Source organism: Etheostoma cragini, chromosome 3 (assembly GCF_013103735.1).
Source record: "Etheostoma cragini isolate CJK2018 chromosome 3, CSU_Ecrag_1.0, whole genome shotgun sequence".
Lineage (NCBI taxonomy): Eukaryota > Metazoa > Chordata > Actinopteri > Perciformes > Percidae > Etheostoma > Etheostoma cragini.
In genome coordinates this window covers 6,396,869-6,417,884 of record NC_048409.1, presented here as the reverse complement: position 1 = coordinate 6,417,884, position 21,016 = coordinate 6,396,869, and the positions used below count along the sequence as shown (strand labels likewise).

The following is a 21,016-nucleotide window of genomic DNA, read 5'->3' as shown; positions in this document are numbered from 1 at the left end:
GGATGTACAGCTCAGTTGACAGCGGGCCAGTGGGGTTGTCGTAACAGGCAGCGAGCGAGCGAGCGACAGACAGAGAGACAGACAGACAGAGGCTGACCGATGCTGAAGGGGTGAAATGTGGTGTAGTGACAGGAATACAGGGTTAACAGTGAGAGCCAAGGGTCAGTGTTCAGCTAAATATCTGAGGTTGAACTGCAGCTGGCTCTGGATGTGGAAACTAAAGGGAGTCTGGGTGTTGAACCAGTCACTGGAGCACAGTTTCCCCTGCCCGTCCACAAAACAATGGTACCACAGTCACAGCCCAAACCATGAAGACCTTGTTATGCATTTGAAAATACAGTAGAGAATAACAGAATAGAGTAGAATGGAATAAAATAGAACACAGATTACTACTCAGGCAGTGAGTTCAGGAAAAAGAGCAGTCAACAGTTTAGTTACCATGTATGAGCGCAGTATTGTGCTGTTGCATGGCAACAGTTTCCACAGAAATCTTTGCTCAGAAACACTCCTCTTTGGTCTTCACATAACTGCAACGGCAGAAAAATGGGCTGACTGCAGGAATACAAATGGTCTCATGGACCGTTTCAGCTTGCAGTGGCTAAAGAATTCGTATTTCCAGAGTAGCCGACAAAAGTTTTATTCTATTTCATATGCCAAACAATATTTCAAAATTTGTTGTATAAGAGGCTATAGGCCACTGGAAGATGCTCATCTGTTATAGAATATGTTGTACTACAGCTTTCATTCAACATGTCCTGAACTGATAATAGTACTAATTTGCTTTCAATCTTGAACATGTCAAACTTTGTCCAAACATCCAGCTTGTCTCTCTATAATATTGATTTAAATGATGAAATTAGATGATGAAAGACCTAATCAAGAGCAAATGATACATGCTAACCCGCCATATTTGTTACACAATGCTCACCCAAATCCAAAAGAATAATAGTGCTTTGTTCTCTGGAAGTAATTGTTTATTCGCTTCCTGCCGAGATTAAAAGTAAGAAGAATGGTATCAGTCTTCTCATCTAACTCACAGCAACCAGGTCAAATTTTTTCTCCCCAAAACGATACAATGGCAACTTTAAAAAGAATAGTTCCACATTCCTTTTAAAGTTGTCACTGTTTCATTATAACATATGGTCTGGTGATGGTCTATCTTTATGGACCTGACACTGTTGTTCCCATGTACCATCAGTACATTTTGATAAACCTGGATTGGCTGTTTCCCTATTTAGATTATGTTGTTAGAGGGTTTTCAGTCCCTTATAACCAATAATTTACAACACATTCAACGCTTCTTGTGTCTGCTCAGTGCCTGTTGCCATAGTCTCTTTACCACATTGTTCTGCTCTGTCTTTAGACCATCAGAGAGGTTGTTCCACCTACTACACACACCTCCAGAGAAACCTTAAGACCTTCTCTACTCTACAGCACGCAGAGTTTCCAAAACCTCAACATGAAATGTAGCTCAGCGTAAATTCTTTCAGGAAGACCTAACTTTAATCAGTGGACTCCTAAATCAAGTCAGCTGTTATCCTAATAAATGTACTTCTTTGCTGTGTACAACTGTCGCACACATGCAACTAGTCTCTCCTGATTGAAATGTAGCTCAGCGTAAATTCTTTCAGGAAGACCTAATTTAATCAATGCTCTCTTCCTAAATGGAATCAGATGGTTAAGGTGTTCACCTTCCTGGTTAACCAATCAGAATCATACACAAATTGCAAGGGGCCAATGACAGAGTGACAACACTGCCTTAAAAAAAAAAATACATATACAAAATATTCGTATAGCAATGGAGTCTAATCACCAAAGACTTTGAACATTTTATTGAGCTGTACAACAAACCTCATTTGCATATCTGCAAGACATCTCTCCTGATTGAACAATGATCAGGTCACGTGATGACAGTAACGCTGTGATGGCGACTGTCAGTGGCACTCATGCACTTTACGTTTTGCAGCATCATGCCTCCAACTTATCCTCAGAAGTAGCTGAAACATCTATTTCAAAAAGTATATTTTATTCTATAATATACCAACAAAGAAGAGAGTGTGTTATTTTTGGATGCCAATTGCTAAATTGTTGTAAAGGAGGTGTGTGTCAGAGCAGTGTATCCTGGAGCTGGAAGAGATCAGAAGTACAGAGTTTACCTCTTTACTTGTAACACAATGCTGCACTCTACTGGTCTGCAGAATGAAGTGCATTTTCATACAGAAACCGGACTTGGAAATTAAACCAGGCCACAGTTTGTTGGTTTGAGAGTGCACTAGATGCAAGGTCCTCTGTAATGCAGCAGATCATCTGTAAAGGTTTGACTAGAATACGCACTGACGTGGAGTATTTCAAATTATATTATGGCTGAAATATCAAAGGCCTCCTGGGGGAAAAAAAGCAGAAAAACGTTGCTGAATGGGTACAAACACAGAGGCAAACTAAGAACATAAAGAAACCAATGCACTCTCAGTCACAAGGTTGCCATCTAGTGTTTCACATTCAACACAGCAACACTGCTATGGCCTATTTAAAAGGCTATATCACATCATTGTCAGTGTTATGCTATACAATTTAAGAAACAAGATGTAAGCATATAAAATTAGGAAAGAATTAGGACAGAAAGAAAAGATACAAAACTAATAATTGTATACTCTGTGTTCATGTGTCAAATCAATCTGTACATTTACTCTGTAATTGCATCGTCTTCATACAAGTCCTCCAACTCGGCATCTCGGCTCCCCTCTTTGCTGACTTTCCTGTGGGGCGACAAACGCTCGGTCATGTTGTTGAAGGTGCCAAGTCAGATTGCAGATAAGGAGAGTGGGTGGGGTGGCGTGGTGTGAGGGGGAGACCCACTGAACTAAAAATGTAATGGGAGTACATCATGTTCTCCACAGCTCAGCTCATCACTGCTTATCCACATCGAGAGGCAGGGAGGTCGACACAATACAGCCAACAACACCTCCTGTGTGCGCTTTAAGTTTAGGAAAAGCATGTTGCTTTGTCTCCTTTCAATCCTCTTAGAAAGGCTGAACAAAACAACTGATGAGCTGTGCTGTGTATGAGCCGTTCGAGATCAACCTTTCATAAAAATGTACCTTAAGGAGGGATGAATGTGAGGCGAAGACCGAGATAAGCCCCAAGAGCCACTGCAAAAAAGGAGATTAGAGAATTAGTTGGCAACACAGATAATGAAACCTAGGGGGGGGGGGGGCGCAGTTGATGCAACACATGCCTTCGAGGTGGGAGATCTGGGTTTGAATCCCACTGCGACACATCCACCAACGTGTCCCTGAGCAAGACACCTAACCCGATTAACACTTTATATACTTTATTATACACTTTATACTTTATATCTTATATCTGTTTAATTTGTAGTGGATTTTCTCTAGGTTATGTACCAGACTAAAATCTACAAACTACTTTTTTGCAATTTGCTTTAGAGGTGCCAGTAGGTACACTTTATTTCTTTTGGACTGAGTCAGGCTAGCAGTTTCCCCGTTTCCAGTCTTTGTGCTTGGCTAAGCTACCTAGCGGTTGACTGTAGCTTCTTATTGAAAGACCAGATGTTACAGTGTTATCAGTCAATCACTCTCCTCATCTAACTCCCAGCATGAAAGTGAATAAGCGCATTTCAAGTTTCAGCATTTTTTTTTTTAACTTAATGATGGTGCCTCCATCCGGATTTCTTTATCATAGTGCACCCCCACATAGATGATTAAATGTAAGGCATTTGGATTATGTATTGTATATGTATGTATTGAGTATTCAATATAAAATACATAGACATTTTGGTAATTAAATAATTCACTGAGTAAATAGACAGAAATGCCGAAAAGTAACTACTTTAAATACTTGATCTTCTATTTTAGGCCACTGTAGAGCACACCTATTAAACTGGGAAATGATCTCTATTTGTAGCATCCCTTTTTATTCAGGTGCTTAAATGTAGTTGACGGTTTCTCCATAAGACCTGCTGCTGTTTTCACCATTTCCATTTCCATCTCACATGATCTGTATAGGCTTCACATGTGTGAGAGCCTGCAGTGCTGTGGTGCTGCTGGTGATGGTGGTGGTGGTGGTGGTGGTGGTGGGGGGGCCTGCACAAGTGTGGAGGATGTAGCTGCAGCTCCACATCTCTTCACATGGAGGTGTAATTACTGTGCCAGCGGCCCCCCCCACAGACAGGGCTGGCTTGTTAATGGAAAACAAAAAGTAGCGCAGAAATAACCGCTGCTACAGGGGCTTTCATTTAGATTATCAGGGGAGGACAAATGCTTTTATCTACCTTAGTGTGCTGCTAATCTCATAACAACAGAGTATGGCAGCTAGTCAGTGTTCAAAGATTAAAATTCAGAATATGATGGTAGTAGATCTATAACATATTTCATGTGTGAGAGACGCGCTACACTTATAAAGCATGTTACTGACTGATCTATTTATATCCAAGCATCTGCTCACTGCTTTGTTGTGTTAGAGGCCTTTAATCGCAGAGCAGGATTTGCAGAGTGGGCCACTTACGTAAGAAGACCTCCAGGGGCAGACATGGACCTCTCAGCCCGTCTGCCCAGACAGTCAAAGGGATTACTGAAAGACCGCTTCCTCAGCATGGACTTCACCAGAATCTGCAGTGGACATCAGACAGAGTAGCAATGAAAATACAAAATGTTTCATATCGCCAATTAAGTCTCCACACCAAAGTCGGTCTGTACACTTTTAAATGTCAATGAAATCCCGGTAATTAAACTGTAAACGTTAAATTCCTTAATCTTTCGTTTTCATAATACTATTATACCATCCCATATATTCCTAATTAATCTCCCCTTCATCCATATGGCAATTTCACAACTTTAAAAGGCAACATGATCAACAAAATGGCTTTTTGTGTCCTCCCATGTCTTTGTTCTTTATTTGTGCATAGGACAATTATGCTGAATATAGTGTTTATAGATTATTCTTATTAATTCTAGATACTTTGAGGGGTGGAGTTGAAATGGGTCACATGCTTCTTTCACAGATAATAGGTGTGTTTTCTTTTTGATTCAATGGAGAATTGCAGTTTTACAGGGCTTTTTCAATGGAAAATATAGCAACACTGGATTTATTTTACAGCCTAATGACTTCCGGCCTATTGCATTGACTTCACTGCTAAAAAAGTGCTCATGTATTTCAAGACGATGTGGTCTCAAACTGTGTACATCATGACATTTTGAATGCAAGAGTTCTGCAGCCGTAAAAGGTTGAGATTTCATAAATTGAGATGCATCGTCCCTTATGTTGTTACGGTAGTCGTAACAACATAAGGGACAATGCATCTCAATTTATGAGTGGACATTTCAAGAAAAAGCAATCAGCTGAAATAAATGTAAGATTTGCAATATTTTAATTGAAATGCTTAAACCTGCAGCCAGCTGTGGTCTTCAAGTGTACAACAGTGACTAGTGAGGGAGCAATGTGCGACTCACCACCGTGGAAAGGCTGGGGATGAGTTTAACACTGTTTTGCACCTCTTCCTCAGTGACCTCCACCGCCGTGCAGTGCTCCTCCTCCAGAGGAAGAGGGTTGGAGCCGTTCTCCGTCACCCACGCGTGGAGCTGGAACAACACAACACCATCATTGGGTTAAACAGTAATACAGATCCAGCATGGTTTTAAGGGTAGTATGAATCACATGTGGTTGTAAGAGCTGTTGTATTGTATTGTTTACAGTTTTGGGTATTTTATTCTCACTGCAAAAGTAAATTGTTCTATGACATTCAAATTATGTAGTCTAATATACAGGTGATGTTGTAGAATGTGCTTTAATGTGTGTTTTTCCCTATTAAGACATACACTCCACTCCCGTTATTGGACAATTCTAGGTTGGTTTCTTTAGTGTTAGAGTCAGTTAGCAGGATGTAGGATGTGGAGCAACTATTTTTCTGATTGTTCATTGTTCACTGTAATTTTTGCCAGTTTTTAGATAATCCAGCACAGTGTAAGGATACTTTTTTTGTTTATCTTTATCCGAATAAACAGTTTCTTGTCCTGTTTGGAAAGCCTTGCATGTTGAAGTTGGACACGGTGGTCTACGTGAGTCGGAATGTAAATGTAAATGTGCCGTATTTATATAGCGCTTTTCCAGTCTTAACAACTGCAAAGCGCTTTTACATCTACAGGAAACATTCACCATTCACACACATTCATACACTGTGGCCGGGGCTGCCGTACAAGGTGCCACCTGCTCATCAGATATACACTCACACACATTCACACTCCGATGCGCAGCACCGGGGGCAACTCGGGGTTCAGCGTCTTGCCCAAGGACACTTCGACAATGACTGCAGGGGGGAGGATCGAACCATCAACCTTCCGATTGGCAGGCAACAGCTCTACCACTGAGCCACAGTCGCCCCTGAACACTTTACATCCTACCAGAAGTGGCGAGAAAGGTGTGCAACAAGCTGCCATTACAAAGGTGATGTGTCTTTTCCGGTCACCTTAATTTCAGGGATGGTGATTCTTGTTAAAGGGGTTTTATCCAGCATCCTGTTAATGAGCTCCTTCAATTCGCTGCTTGTCGAAGGTCTGTGAAAAAAGCAAAAGAGAGTAAAAAAGAGTTAAAAAAAAGAGTTAAGCTTCCTGAAACAAGAGGGGAAGTCAGCTACTCAAACACTACACAGTTCAAAACTGATACAGGACCAAGAGTAAGAACGTGGAATAAAGTGTTGAATAGATTTTTTTTTCCTTCTGTTATTTAAGAAAACACACGAGTAACTTCCAATATTATCATTTCCAGCATTGTAATCATTTCTGAAATGGAGCCATTGTTAATGTGATTAACTCCACCTGGGATTTTGTGGCTGTGAATAAGGTCTGTGAGTCATTTGGAAAAGATCTAGAAAGATGATGCTAACATTAACAGGCGTGACATTTTCTTCGGAAGACCACATGTTTTTGATAATATGTGAAGCTTATTACAACGGCTACCATCAGAGGATATACAGTAGAACAAAACTACAAAATCACTTGAACAGAGAATAGAAACTCTTATTCTCTCCAATCAAGAAAAGTGTTTAATATTCCCATCTAATTTAACACCCAAAGTGTCATTGCAGAAATACTACATTACAATAGTCTTCAATCCATACTGATTTAATGTTGCTACACGTACCCTGTGAAAGGAGAATTCCAGTTGATTCCAACATGTAGCTCTGTTGTTTGTGGAGCGCTGTCAGTAGAGAGAAAAACTAAAAAAATTGGTGCTGTCTGCACCGTGTTATCTTCCTGCTAGAGTTAGCACCCAACAGGCTTAAACAGGGCAAGTTTTAAACGTGTTTTTAGCCTTTAAACATGTTCAAAATGTAATTAAAAGTGCCTGCCCATGTGCCGTGGTTCCTTCTGAGTGAACACAGTGAATCTAACTTCTGTAAATGTGACAGATGTTAAAGTTGTGCTAATCCAGCTGTGTTTAGTTCTTGTGTTGAGACGGCAGTTAGAGTGCTTAGGGACTGTTGAAAAACTACACAGAAAAATTATGAAACAAAAACATGTAGGCTATCAATTTAATGATTAAATAAGGTAGTGTCCAAACTTACCTCAACTATAACTCATCTCCTGCTAGTTGTACTACAGCAATTACTTTTAAAAAATAAGCATATGCTTAGTTTTGAAAATCTGTTTGTATCTCTTTTCGGTGTTGTAGTTTGTAGACGGGCTCGAAGCACTCCTTGCAGAATCAACACAGGAACTTAACACAGCTGAATTAGCAAAACTTTCATGCATTTCTTTCACATCTACAGCAGTCCGATTCACTGTGTTCCCTCAGAAGGAATCACTGCACATGGGAAGGCACTTTAAATGACATTTTTAACATGTTTAGAGGCTAAAAACACGTTTAAAACTTGCCCTGTTAAAGCCTGTTGGGTGCTAACTCCAGCAGGAGGATAACTCGGATTAGGCAGCACTGATTGTTTTAGTTTTTCTCTCCACTGACAGCTCTACAAATTTAAAACAACCAATCTATGTGTTGGAATTGATCAGAATTCTCCTTTAAAGCTAGCTAGAGATCTAAATGTTTTTAATGGTTGCTTACGTCTCTGGATACTCTACAGGTTTGTTCTTGATCTTGTTGTGCAGAGAGACGATGTATTCATCATAGAAAGGGCACTAGGACAGGACAAAGAAAATGAAATCATTAATTATTGAAATCAAATGTTGGATGGGCTTTTTATTCTTTAATAGCTGTGCGCTTTCTTACCTTCCCAAAGATAAAACAGTAGAGGGTGACTCCCATCGCCCACACGTCTAATGCCTGGTAAACAAAATTATCAGGGCTGTGTCATCACTGAAAAGCTCTGCGTAGTCGGTTGGACATAATTATTTGATAATTACTCACAATTAAACACAGTCTAATATGTTGACTCCCAAAACATAAGCCTATGTGACTCAGTGATGAGCATTGTCTGTTTTCTGGTTGGCCAACAAAAGGATTATCTGTCTCACCCATGGACTATAAAATACAGTCATTGGTCTCACCTTCCCGCTGAAGCTCTGCTCATATTCAGTCATCATCTCAGGGGCCATGAAGGCCGGCGTCCCCGCCGTGCCCGACAGCATGGCGTCCGTCCCTTCAAACTCGTTGCTCACACCAAAGTCTGCGATCTTGACGTGGCCGTCGTCCCCCAGCAGCAGGTTGGAGGGTTTGATGTCCCTGTGGATGATCTTATGGTAGTGCACTGTGATAGACAATGCAAAGAATGCAAACAAGTGAATGTGTTGATCGTCTGCTGATCAGCTCTATAGTCATTTTAGAACAGCCACAAGAAAGCGTGGTGCATTTTTGTGTAATTAAGCCACATAGCCTTAAATTGCAATGTAAATGACAATAAAATACCAGTGATAAATAAATTATCTTTCCTTGTCTTAAACAGTTCCATATTGTTCCGGAAACTACTTATGTGAGCACAATTAAGACATTACTTTTAGCGTTTTCAAAAGGCACCAAAGTTAATCATTTTCAGATGGCTTTAACACAAAAAAAACATTATGTGGACTAAAACATGGATATTTAATTTAACATTAAATAATATCTGTAAACTTACAGTACTCTATTCCCAGGACAACGTCTCTGAAGTAAAAGCGAGCCTGCTCCTCTGTGAAAGGGTTGTCTGTAGGCACCTCCATCACCGGGCTGACCAACATGAGATGGGAAGAAAAAAGCATGTAAATATGCATATTATCTCTTAGGGGACTATTTAAATGCTAACACATAAATGCACAAAAACATACCCTTTTGTCATCAACTCGAAGGCTTGAGGACAAATAATTAGAATTGAATGACTCCCCTACTTTGGTGTGACACACACAGTGGTACTCATACGTTTATGAACCCATGCTAAAGTTGACTAAAAAGAGGAATAAAAAAATCATCTTTAATGCCTTTATTCAAAAAATTAGGAAAAATCCAACCTTTAAGGGCACCAATGTCCTTTGTGAATGGATAATGTATTGTAAATAAATAAAAGTTATTTCTTAATATACAGGGGGAATAAGTATGCACACCCATATGTTAAATTCCCGTAGAGGCAGGCATATTTTTATTTTTAAAGGTCAGTTATTTCATCGATCCGATTACTATGCATCCTGAAAAAGTTCCTTTAGCCTTTGGATTTAAAATAGCCCCCCCCCCATCATCCCATACCCTTCACCATACCTAGAGTTGGCATGGGAAACTTTCCATAAGATCATCTCTCAATGCATATCAATCCAGCTATTAGGCTGGATTTTTCCTCATTTTTTGAATGAAGGCATTAAGATCAATTTCCAAAAGACGATTTTTTTCTTTTTCTTCTTTTTAGTCAACTTAAGCATGGGTTCTTAAACTTATGAGCACCACTGTAAGTAGCTAAACTCAATTAAAACAGTGAAAAAGACCCTACCCATATGAAGTCCATCTTCTTCAGGATCATCAAGCACCTGCAAGACACGTTACACTCAGCTCAAGTCTAGTTGGTAATTAGGAGCATAGTTAGGGCTGGATATCAACTGCCAATACCAATACTGTGACTTACCGGTAACTGAATGATACTTAGAAGAGATACTAAGAAAAAAAATAAAAAAAATAAAAGAAATTAAAACAATAAAACCCAAATGTTTTTTTGTTTTTTTTTAGTTCCTACTACGTGAGTTCTTCCTGCGTGTAGCCACGACTGTATCTTGGTAGAAGCATGCTGCATGCTTATTGGCTCACTGACTCTGCTGAGATTTACTCCTAAAGGTATGGCAATTGGGTATTGAATGACGAGGCATTTTTTGATACTCTTACTTGCCTAAAAAGTATTGAGTTCTGTGTACTTTGTGGGTTCTAAAGGCCCTCTATCACCCCTGACACACCCACACAGAGGGTCTCACTTGTTTTAGCTGATCAGATCATCTCCTCATGACTGTATGGGACAGTTTAACCCTTTATCTTACTCATTAGTATATAGTCTGGTGACAACATGTAATACCCAGTGAAGCTTCATCACCATCACCTACGCAGAGGCCGAATTAACCACAACAATAAAAAAAGAGCATTGCAACAGCTTTAATTAATCACTTCTTTTTCATGTATCTTAGATTGTATTGTTCTGCATTTGTTATATGCAACAAATAGATTTAAAACGTGTTATTTTTTTTCATCTATGAAATCGTCCCTGTATTACCTACATCCTTTCCCACTATTTTTTTTCTCACAGAAAATTTACAGAAATACGCCAAATTACAGAAGAATATTTCAATCCCAAAGTGCTTTTATTGGGATCAGTTTTCTCACGGAAATCATTATACATGCCAAATAAACAGCATGTATGCACAGCAGGTGACTGACCTCAACTAGTTTAACAACATTATGATGGTCCAGTTTCTTCAGGATGGCAATCTCCTTGTACACTTTCTCCAGAGGGAAGGGGGGGTTTGATCCTTGACAAGGCATGCGGCCTGAAATTGCGCACAAAAACACATCGCCACCAGGAATTATGGTAACTCATGAGACATTTACCTGCTGTCAGAGATAGATATTGTTTTACTCACGGAAAAATCCACACAGCTTCGTCAGCCTCTTTTTTGAAACAACTTTCATTGCCTGAATAAATGAGATCAAGCTAATGATGTAAATGACAAACTGACATTTAAACATGTAAAATACCATAAATGCACAACGATAGGCTTTAACTTACATAGTACTGATCAGAATCTTCATTATAGGCTAATTTTACCACTCCGTATGAACCCTAGGGTGAAAAATAACCCATTTATAAACAGCTGCATACATTTTTTTGTCATGACTTGTGTTTGCTCACTGGATGAATGTAAGCAATCACCTTTCCGATCTCATTTTTCAACTTGTACTGGTTGAGCTGGACAAAATCCTGCAGTATTAAAACAAAAAAAATAATTAAATCAGTTAAATATTTCATTAATAAACATGATGAATTTAGTCCAAAACCCAACTCCAAGTTTAATTTCTGTAGCTCTGGAGTCTCCTCACATCAGCATCTGTGATGGACACACGTTTGGTCTCGATGGTGGGGTGTCGGGCCATGCGGCTCTCTTTCTCCTGCAGTGACATCTTCCTGTCTGAGAATCTGGTGGTTCTCGGAGCACCGCTCCTGTAGCCATTGGGCGGTGTCAGGCGGTTGGCGGCCACGTTCATGGCTGCCACCAAGTCGTCCAGCTCACCTTGGTGCTCCGAGTCCGGGTCCCCGTTCATGGTTGTTAGTCCTCGTTCACTCACAGCTGAATGTCCCAACGCTGGATTGGTAAAATCACCAGAGAATGCATCACTGCGCTAAAAGGAGTGGAGGCCGAAATGGGGAGACATGAGTTGAATAAAGAACCATACAGCTGGGTTTGCAAAGATGTGAAACTTAGCAAACTTTTACTTTAAAATGTATGTTTTTGTGTTGTGGGAACTATTCAATGTTGTTGTACTGAAGGGCTTCTGGCAGACTCCAAAATGAATTAAAATCTTTGGCTGGCTGCATAATAGGAACATAGGCGTGGATAGTGTGGGTGCTTCACTGCCCATGTCCATGACATGGGTGACTTTGGGTTTGGTGTGACTGCTGTCTCTTGTCAGCTCTTGCCAATCGGATTTGTCTTGACGTGATTGTGATTCAGCCTACGCCTAGCATGCACGCACACTCACAGCCACACACAAGGGACAAATGAGGTTCTACTACATCTATCAGTGCTACTTAGCAATGTCTCAAAAGAGAATTTTGGATTTTATTCTAAATTGCATAGCACCGCCCAAGACTATTGTGATTGGTTTACACCAGTGCATGTTTTTATCCCATCCCAGAATGCTGTGTGGACTAGCCGGACCTTCCTCTACAGCGCTATGAGGAAGCTCTGGCAATGCGTGACTCTTCACCATATGCTGATTGGTTTGGTAATCTGCTAGTTCAGACACAAACGCATCACTAGCCTGACAAGGTTGATTTCTGTGTGATCCCAGGCTGTAGATCAGGCAAGCCAGAAAAGAAAGAAGTCAGCTCACTTGACCTCCTTCCTATTGCATGAGGCTAGCAGCCAAAAGCTAAATTAGCTGCTGCTTGCAAAATGCACCTGAAGCTCTGAATTACGACATTTAAGTAGCATTTTGGGTAATTCAGGTGCCAGGTTTTGACGAGGAAGAAAATACTTGAAATAAATTGTTAATGGACCAAACTATGCAAACAGCTACTATAGTTGTGTCATAGAAAAACAGTATGTGGCCAGGTTAGCTCAGTTGGTAGAGCAAGCACACATATATAGAGGTTTACTCCGCATCACAGCAGCCACAGGTTCAACTCCGGCCCGCGGCCCCTTTGCTGCACATCATTACCCTTTCACATCTTCATCTGCAACCAAAATGCTCAAAAAGAATCATCTGAGAAAAACAAATCGGAAAACAGTACATGCTTCTCTGCACACCCACACAGGTGCTTTTGATTACTCCATAATTAAACCTCTAGTTAGCCTGCAAATCCCCCTGGTGCAACAAAACTGACAATTAAGGGAGATGTCAATCAAGCACAGTGTTGTACACACCCACACATTGCTCTCAATAGGTCTAATCCGGCAAGTTAAGTGAAGTCACCGGCTTTGATCTTTCACCAATTAATCAAACTACCAAACCAACCTTTAGAAGTAAAGTCAATGCATTGTTTTACCACAATATAGAATGTGATAAAATGATACTTCCTTACCAGCAACATGCATTTTAAACACACTCAGTAACTTATTATATTCTAAACAACATTGAACACGTGACAACTGAGCAAAAGACTTGAATGAGTACCAGTGGACCTTTTTCACCTTTCACCTTGGACCACAGCACATGGACGGGTGTTTGTGTTATCTGCAAGGCAGCAAATAGGAAAAGACTATTTATCAATTAGTTGTAACCTGTCATGTCTGTGTGTAGCTACTTTGGTATAGTGAATATATTTGAATGACAAACTGTTTATGTGTACAAACCCCTCTGCCAAGAAACATACACAGACTTAATATGTTTAAAAAAATACATAAATAGTCCTTTCCCATTGGTTGTCCTGCAGATAACACAAACAAACACCTGTCCTTGTGCTGTGTGTATGCTCGAAAACAGCTGCACATCTTTGTTATTGTGGCGTCCATGTTTTCACACACCTGATGCTCTAGGCGACGCCCAACAGATGGTGGCAGTCATGCAACAAGTGCCAAATAAAATACCAAACGCCAATATGACAAAAGAAAAACACGCATCTCAATCGTGTGAAAGCTGGCAATCAGAAAAACAACGTAATCACAAGGGCGGTCCTTGACATTCCCACGCAGCACGAAAGCACTTATGTAATAAACAACACCTGTGCTTTTTCTGCTATCCTAAGAAAAACTATCTGCTGTAAAAGGTCTATGTAAAACCCACTGTGTTGACTCAGAATGCTATTAGAAGTCACTTTTACCATTTGTGTTCATCATAATAATAAAAAAAACTCTTTTACAGGCTATTCCTTAAGTGTTAATTACTCTTGGCTTCTAAACTACAGCTTGAAATCTGCTTGTTTTTCCTTTAAAATTAAAGACAACATTTGTCGAGTAGAAAATGATACATCTTACCCTCTGACAACAGTCTAGCAGCAGAAAGGAGTCAACAACTTATCAGCACGACTCAACGTGGCCTAAAATAAAGTACGGACAACTGAAAAGCTTCTTATGTAACGAGGTAGAAAGCTTTAACAGGCAAGTCAATTAATGATGCTTGCATAATAAACAAGACTGTTTTGGTGTGTGCATACGTCTTAAAGAAAATATGCCTCTTCAACACGTAAAGCTACAAAACATTTAATTAAAATGATACGCAAGAGGAAATGGTATGCAGCGAAAGCCTCAAAGTCATTAGAATCCCCTCTCACGCTATGATACTGACACTAATAAAATACTGTGTAAGATAAGATACATGAGGGGAAATATTTACTCACACAGTGGAGGGTTCCTGGGTTGGTGGCTGCTGAGGTTAATGTGCATGTTGCTCTCTGGAGGGGAGACTCCTCTGTGTGTCAGTGCAGGACTTTCACCGTGGAGCAGCAGCGCTCATCTTTAAGGATTAACCAAGGCTGCATATAGCTGAGGCCGGGTTATTCTCAGACACACACACACGCACGCATGCATGCACGCACGCACGCACACACACACTGAATACAAAGCACATAGTTGGACTTATTACAGTATTAGTTGGTATAGGCTAATCTGTATTAATTGTATATTATTCAATATTTCTGACTTATTTCTTTACAAAATATTTTAAAACTAGACTATTGATCTATTGATCCCCGAGTTAATGTATGTAAATTTGTAGCCTTATTAAAGGCCACTGAAAATCTACTCTTCATGGCTGAAAGCTGTAAAAGAAGTAATTTTCAAAGGTCTGTAAACAATAAACATGATGAGGACTAAATTATTTGATTACATAAAAAAAAAAACAGTGCTAACAATCTTAATAAATTCTAAAATAAAATTAGTCCACTACGACGATTCTTAGCTTTTCCTCATGGTGGTTTCTTATCTGCTTTGTTTTTGTCATTTAAAATACTGATTAAAGGAGCTTTTGAAGAAATTATGTATTGAATAAACATACAGGCTACATAAATATACATTCTGCTATAACATATTTCTAGGTTGTGCAGGTCTTTGTGTACAACATACACTAAGGACACCACTCCACTCCTGACATTGCATGAGGCTTTCAATTTACCTTGGAATTCTGACAACATATAGCCTATATGCAAGGCCATAGCCTAGTATCATCAAAGACAGGCATGTGACAAAACTGAACTGTGTAAATAAGAAATTATTCTAACAAACCAACTGATAGTTGCAGCTTATGACTGCAGACAGTCACACAGTGTTAAAGCCATTGATTGATAGCCTATTGCCTTGTAAAAGCAACAAACAACATATTTATCAAATTATCTGCAGCCCATTGTCATCTGCATTTTCCCTTAAAGGCATCATATATATGAAACTATATGTGAAACCTAACACGTCACTTTTTAAGGTGGTTTATGCCATTTGCACTCTAGCCGTGTAGTTTACTGACCTTGAACGCAGCATTGCCAGCTCCCATGGCGCCCCAGCAGGCTGCCCCGGGGACAAACAGGTTTAGGTTACAAACTTTGATGAAGCAAAGAGCATCCAGTGTGGAGGAGTCACCATGTCTCTGCCGGGCCACTTCGGTGCTCTGAGGACCAGGGAGCTGCGGGAGCTGCTGGAAGATGAAGACAAAATCAAGGACATCACCAGGTGCAGTGACAAGGTGAGTATCTGACACAAAGACAGGAACATTAAATTAGACACAAATAATTTGGATTGCAGACAAAAACAACTTTGCATATATCATGTGGATTACATTTCTTCTTATTCTTCTGGAAAACAAAACTCTCTCTCTCTGGTTTCCCCAACTATTTGTATTCTTTTCCAGTTTAAGGGGCTGCAGAAGGCTGCAGAGAAGATGCTGGTTTCAAATCAAATAATAGCCAAAGTAGGTCTGTCTCAAAAACCTAAATTTAGAGATGCTAAGTTGTTACTTGCAATGAAGTACAAGGAACTGGAAAATATCAGAAGCATTATCAAGGCCAAACACGAACAGCTTGGTGAGTTTTAAAATTATATTCTGTATCTTTTTTTTTAATTACCGTACCCAGCTGTCTAAACTTTTTTGCATATTTTGTTTCACAGCAGAGAAATACAGTGTCCATTATGCTCAGTGAAGTCTCGTTACGAAGATAAATCATGCAGAGGAGGAGTGTGAGGTAAGTATTCCTATCAGTTTGATTTGCATCAGCGTGTTTCTTCCATAGATAGTTTCACAATACAGCTTATGTTCAATTAACATGTTAATTATTTGTTTTAACACAGACACAGTTTTTAGACACAGATAATAACAGACATGCCACAAATAACAAAAGTCAGCAAGCTAATGTGTATCTTCTGAAAAGAAACATTATTTTTCAAGATTCACATTATGACGAGTGTGTCCAACAAATGTGAGACCAGAGTTTATTACCCATTCTTAGAGGTTTGCACTTTTTGTTTGTCACATATGAACTTACATAAAATGTCAGTAATCTGGTTTTTACTTGGTATACAGTATATGTCTATACTGTATTTTCTGACACTATATGGCAAGGCGGAAACACACCACCATCCCTCTTATAGAAAAGGTCTGGAGGACTAGGCAGCATTAAAGACAAGACAAGACAAGAAGGGACATGTCAGAAACAGCTGGTTGAAAGGAAACACAAGCACAAATAATACATGTCAGTCTAGCTGTTTCACACTTAAGAAAGCCAATATTTCAGGCTGTTAAGGAGAGGTCTAATTTGGTGTAACGTAATATCCATTGCGCGTGTGTGTGTGTGTGTGTGTGTGTGTGTGTGTGTTAAAACAATGTATATCCCTCGTAACAGATGCTGTTTCAGAGGTTTGTGGAAAGGAAATCAACACTGGAAGATTTCCTGGATTCCTTTCTCAAGTTACGGAAACTCCAGCACATTAACATGTTCCTGGTGACGAAACTCCAGGAAATAATTAAGTTTAAATCAACTCAAAGGCTCGGTGAGATTCCCACTCACACTCTGCATTTCTCAGCAGAGAAGATCCATAACTTTTGCCACTCAGCCTGCAGTCTAACCCCATCTATGGCCTTACCTACCTGCTGCCACCATTCATTCCTGCTGCCCTGCGGCACCCACATGAACACTGCTCACTGTCTACAGCATGTTCCGTTTTGCCATGACGACGTTAAGTCCATATGTCCAGGAGTGAACGGACGAGGGCCCAAATGGCCAGCAAGACCGGTACGTCTTCAGCCTCTGGTGCAGCAGAGGAGGCACGAACAAGGTCCACAATGAAACATCAGCCTCAAATACATGTTTGGCATTTCATCAAAGTTAACAAAGTGAAAATAGTTTCTGGGCAAAGCTCTCATAGCATTATGAGAGCTAGACGTTAATTTGATGTCATAGGGCATCATTTAAAAAAAAAAAATGTGTATTTAAGTTATTACAACATCAATAAACACTGATGGACAGAGAAGCAGATTATTGGGTAGGAAAACATTAATATATCTCAATTGATGAATTGCATTGGCACTGGTATCCAAAAGCCACAGGGCATGGACACTGGATGGGTTTATTACGTATGAAGGAAGTACATGTCAACCTTTTTTTTTTTTTGCAAGTCTGGCAACACAGTCTCATACTTTTGACTTGGATTTTTCAAGCGAGAGCCTTTTTGAGTGAGGAAGACTATCCAAAAAAACTCACCGTGGTATCATAAATCCAACTGTCCAATCCTCACTCTTCAAATACTCTCTACTTCTGACAAATATTAACATAAAGCTCAAGAAAGGTCAGACTTATTTTTTTAGAGTTGCCCCTGTAAATTGGGCCAGTAAAACAGAGCTCCTGAGGCACAATTACGATTATTAATATTAATTCAATTATCATAAACATATTAACATAGTAAAAACTAATTCTAGGTTGCTTTTCAGGTTGCTTTTTTGAACTTGACATTGGTGAAGTGCATCCTCATCATCTGAATGTGAGAAAACTGGTTCAGCCAGATGACAAGCAACACCCATTGTAAACATCTGATTGCACAATAGGAAGATATTATCATATCTGGTAAAAAGATATCTGTTTCCTCTAGTCAGAAAAAAAGTTGGTCACAGTTGGTACAGTGAACTTGAACTTCTCACCGGCACTCGGATGGTCTGAGACCCGAGACTCCGGCCACTTGATTTACTCACAGTTCCCCCCCTTAACATTTATCTGTATGTCTTTTAATGAAAGGCCAAAGGTAATCTTGTTAAACTCATCCCATGTTCAATATCTTTGTGTGTCCCAACTCAATTAACTGGCCTAAACACGCATGAGGGTTAGCCAGAGTGCCATCTGGCCCAGCACAGCTTGCCATACTAATTGAACCATGGGGAAACCTCAATGACACTACAGGAGATGATTACCAAGGCGGAGCACGTTTAGGGGCTTTTGTTACGCCGCAGACTTCAGTTACATCTTTGTCAGCAGCCTCTTTTATCCATCAAGACTCAAATTGGGCAATTTTCGTGTCTGTCAGCTGATTCTTTTGTCTCCTCTTTCCCCTCCGTATCTCTGCATTGTTTGATGGAGAAGCCGGTTATTTCTGCAAAGAAACACGTGGAGCTCATACATACAGCTTTACTCATCAAATGATGTTTACCCAATTGCAAAAATGATAATAAATTAGTTTATAACATATGTAAACTTGGCTATTATGAAAAAAAGTTGTGACTGAAAACTGTCAGCATTGAGCCGTATCTCACAGTTAGGGGGTGTTTTATCATCGCATTGTTCCCTTGAATGGTCACATATAAAAGGGATTATACAGTGGAGTATCTATAACAGCCTCCAGCAGTAGAGCAGGTATGGAGTGACAGCTGGTGGGGTTTGTCATGTACGAAACGTGGGTCAATGGTGATCTTATTTATCTATTTATTTATTTTAAAAACCCATTTCTGGTTTATTCCATTCATACTGTATTTCGCATGTCTTGTTGGTGTGGTTACAGTGTCCGTTTTAATTGCATGCTTCACTGATACCTACCGTATTACATTTAGACTTTTCTATTTCTATACAATGTGTACCATTCATAGATACATTGGATGGTATTTTTAATATTTAAGTGGTAAATTCGTGAAACTTACTTTGGCAGTATAGCCTACAGAACTGTGGCTCATTCCTAATAGAGCAAACATGATAAGTTGATAAATCAATTAGTCAACTGACACAAAAACAACTATTAATCAAATCAAATACTCCCAGTTCCAGGTTCTCCATTTTGAGGATTTGCTGTTTTTTCTTGTTTTATTGTATATTTGTATTTTTACATTTTGGTCTTGGGAGTGTTTAGTTTAGTTAGTGAAATTGGGATGAGTATTTTTGAAATTTTTCTGACATTTTAAAGATCAAGAGACTTTGGAAAACAGAGAATTGCAACTTCAACATGTACATCCATTAAATACAATTTTTACACATTATAAAAACATAAATGTTTTACCTGAAACCAGATATGAAATGCAACACCCAACCAAGACCAATGAACCAATAAATGACTGTGCTTGATTAATCTGACCCGGGGAAGCCCTGCATCCTCATCCACACCAGACCTCACTCTGTAAATATGCATTTTTCTCAGCTGACATTTTGATTTGTGATTGTAGGAAAAGCACAAGTATTAGTCACAACTTTACCGAAGACTCAGGTAAGTGTCTCCGTAGCCTTAACAGTGAGTCATCACAATACTAAGACCAACCAAAACATTATTTATTATCATTCATACTTTTCTGTGAAAAAGGCCAATTGAAAACATTAGTAGAAACATTGCTAGAAAAGATCTATTTGAATCACGTGTGCAAGTCAGTAACATTTCAATATTAATCATCCCTGGAGTTTTTCCTTTGAGATAGCCTTCCTTAGTTAGATGTGCAATTTAAGCCCTGAGGCAAAACAGGTCGAGACCAGCAGCAGTCTAACCACACTGTCTCGTCTAAGTATGTGCCATGTGGTCCAGACTGTCCTAGCCTTGCTACAACAATAACACCAATCCAGTGACAAACCAGCAGTCAGACAGGTCAGAGCGAAGAGTCCCGGGACTGTTGAAATCTCGTGACAGCTCTCTTAATTTGCTCAAAGCTCATAAACATCACAATGTTCCAGGAACCAAGGCGAAGAAAGGAGGGCACAAATCTATAAAAAGAAAAAAATGGCAGTTTTTCATGAACTTTTTGCTTTTGTCAAATGGGAAACTGTTGTTTCAGTGGATCTGACATGCTCACTTTTGACTACGTACCCCTTATAGAAAGCTGTGGGTCCCTCTTTCGTCAGCATGGTCAATGCACAGTTAATAGCATTGCTGTATGTCCCAGGCGCTGAATTCATGTAGCGTGTTTTCACCACATCCACCGGAGATGCTACGACGGTGGTGCAGAAACCTGCCGCGAAGCCTGCTGTGAAGTGACACGGCATATTGTCTGTTGGGGAAAAAAAAGAGAAGAAGAACAATAATGTGCCTGAAAGGCTGAGGCTTTAATGTGAAAAGTTTGCACTAACCTGTCATCAGGTCATACTTGAGTATGAGCTCCTTAATGATGTCATACGTCACCAGCTCGGAGCAGTTTACGATGGCATTACGAGTTATATTTGGCAGACAACCTAAAAAGGAAGAAACGTTTTTTAAACAGGAAAAAAAATCCATGCCGCAGAATCCGAGATGTTGTTTTTTTATTCTTTGCATTCTTCCTTTGTCAAAACCAGGTGCCTACACCACCCAAAATGCAACTCTAACTGCTGTGAGTGAAATCACAGTTTCAAATCAAAGTTAAGTAACTTGTGGCTGCCAACTTCACATCTAAAAATAAGGCTCTGTAAAAAGACCTGCAGTGCTACCTTTTAGAGATTATATATAATATTGAGATTATTAGCTCTTGA

The 21,016-nt window shown here is 39.7% G+C and overlaps 3 protein-coding genes across 4 annotated transcripts in view; 1 reads left to right on the top strand and 2 right to left on the bottom strand.

Moving 5' to 3' along the window:
* Nucleotides 1–2,624: 2,624 nt before the first annotated feature.
* Nucleotides 2,625–14,729, bottom strand: camkk1b (calcium/calmodulin-dependent protein kinase kinase 1, alpha b). 2 transcript variants are annotated; one of them, XM_034867425.1, is made up of 18 exons: nucleotides 14,468–14,620; nucleotides 14,106–14,167; nucleotides 11,509–11,808; nucleotides 11,342–11,389; nucleotides 11,198–11,251; nucleotides 11,052–11,103; nucleotides 10,849–10,958; nucleotides 9,920–9,956; nucleotides 9,270–9,291; nucleotides 9,083–9,171; nucleotides 8,517–8,716; nucleotides 8,239–8,292; nucleotides 8,074–8,147; nucleotides 6,479–6,566; nucleotides 5,466–5,594; nucleotides 4,522–4,625; nucleotides 3,099–3,149; nucleotides 2,625–2,756 (listed from the first exon to the last, which is right to left on the bottom strand). In XM_034867425.1, the coding sequence occupies exons 3-18, from the start codon at nucleotides 11,728–11,730 to the stop codon at nucleotides 2,684–2,686; spliced, it is 1,407 nt and encodes a 468-aa protein (XP_034723316.1). In that variant the 5' UTR covers nucleotides 11,731–11,808; nucleotides 14,106–14,167; nucleotides 14,468–14,620; the 3' UTR covers nucleotides 2,625–2,683. The 2 variants fall into 2 exon arrangements, with proteins under 2 accessions (XP_034723316.1, XP_034723317.1); XM_034867426.1 differs by lacking the exon at nucleotides 14,106–14,167 and having other exon boundaries at nucleotides 14,468–14,729.
* A 945-nt stretch (nucleotides 14,730–15,674) lies between these two features.
* LOC117942108 (vacuolar protein sorting-associated protein 37D-like) lies at nucleotides 15,675–16,380 on the top strand. Its single transcript, XM_034867428.1, has 2 exons — nucleotides 15,675–15,801; nucleotides 15,967–16,380. Exons 1-2 carry the CDS (start codon nucleotides 15,700–15,702, stop codon nucleotides 16,147–16,149), a joined length of 285 nt encoding a protein of 94 aa, XP_034723319.1. The 5' UTR covers nucleotides 15,675–15,699; the 3' UTR covers nucleotides 16,150–16,380.
* A 2,665-nt stretch (nucleotides 16,381–19,045) lies between these two features.
* Nucleotides 19,046–21,016, bottom strand: part of LOC117942107 (mitochondrial uncoupling protein 2-like) — a 5,187-nt gene continuing 3,216 nt past the window's right edge. Inside the window, exons 4-6 of the mRNA XM_034867427.1 lie at nucleotides 20,639–20,740; nucleotides 20,379–20,559; nucleotides 19,046–20,275 (exon numbers count right to left, since the gene is read on the bottom strand). Of these exons, the coding sequence (XP_034723318.1) occupies nucleotides 20,161–20,275; nucleotides 20,379–20,559; nucleotides 20,639–20,740 (398 nt within the window). The 3' untranslated portion in view covers nucleotides 19,046–20,160. The remainder of the gene's footprint in view (nucleotides 20,276–20,378; nucleotides 20,560–20,638; nucleotides 20,741–21,016) is intronic.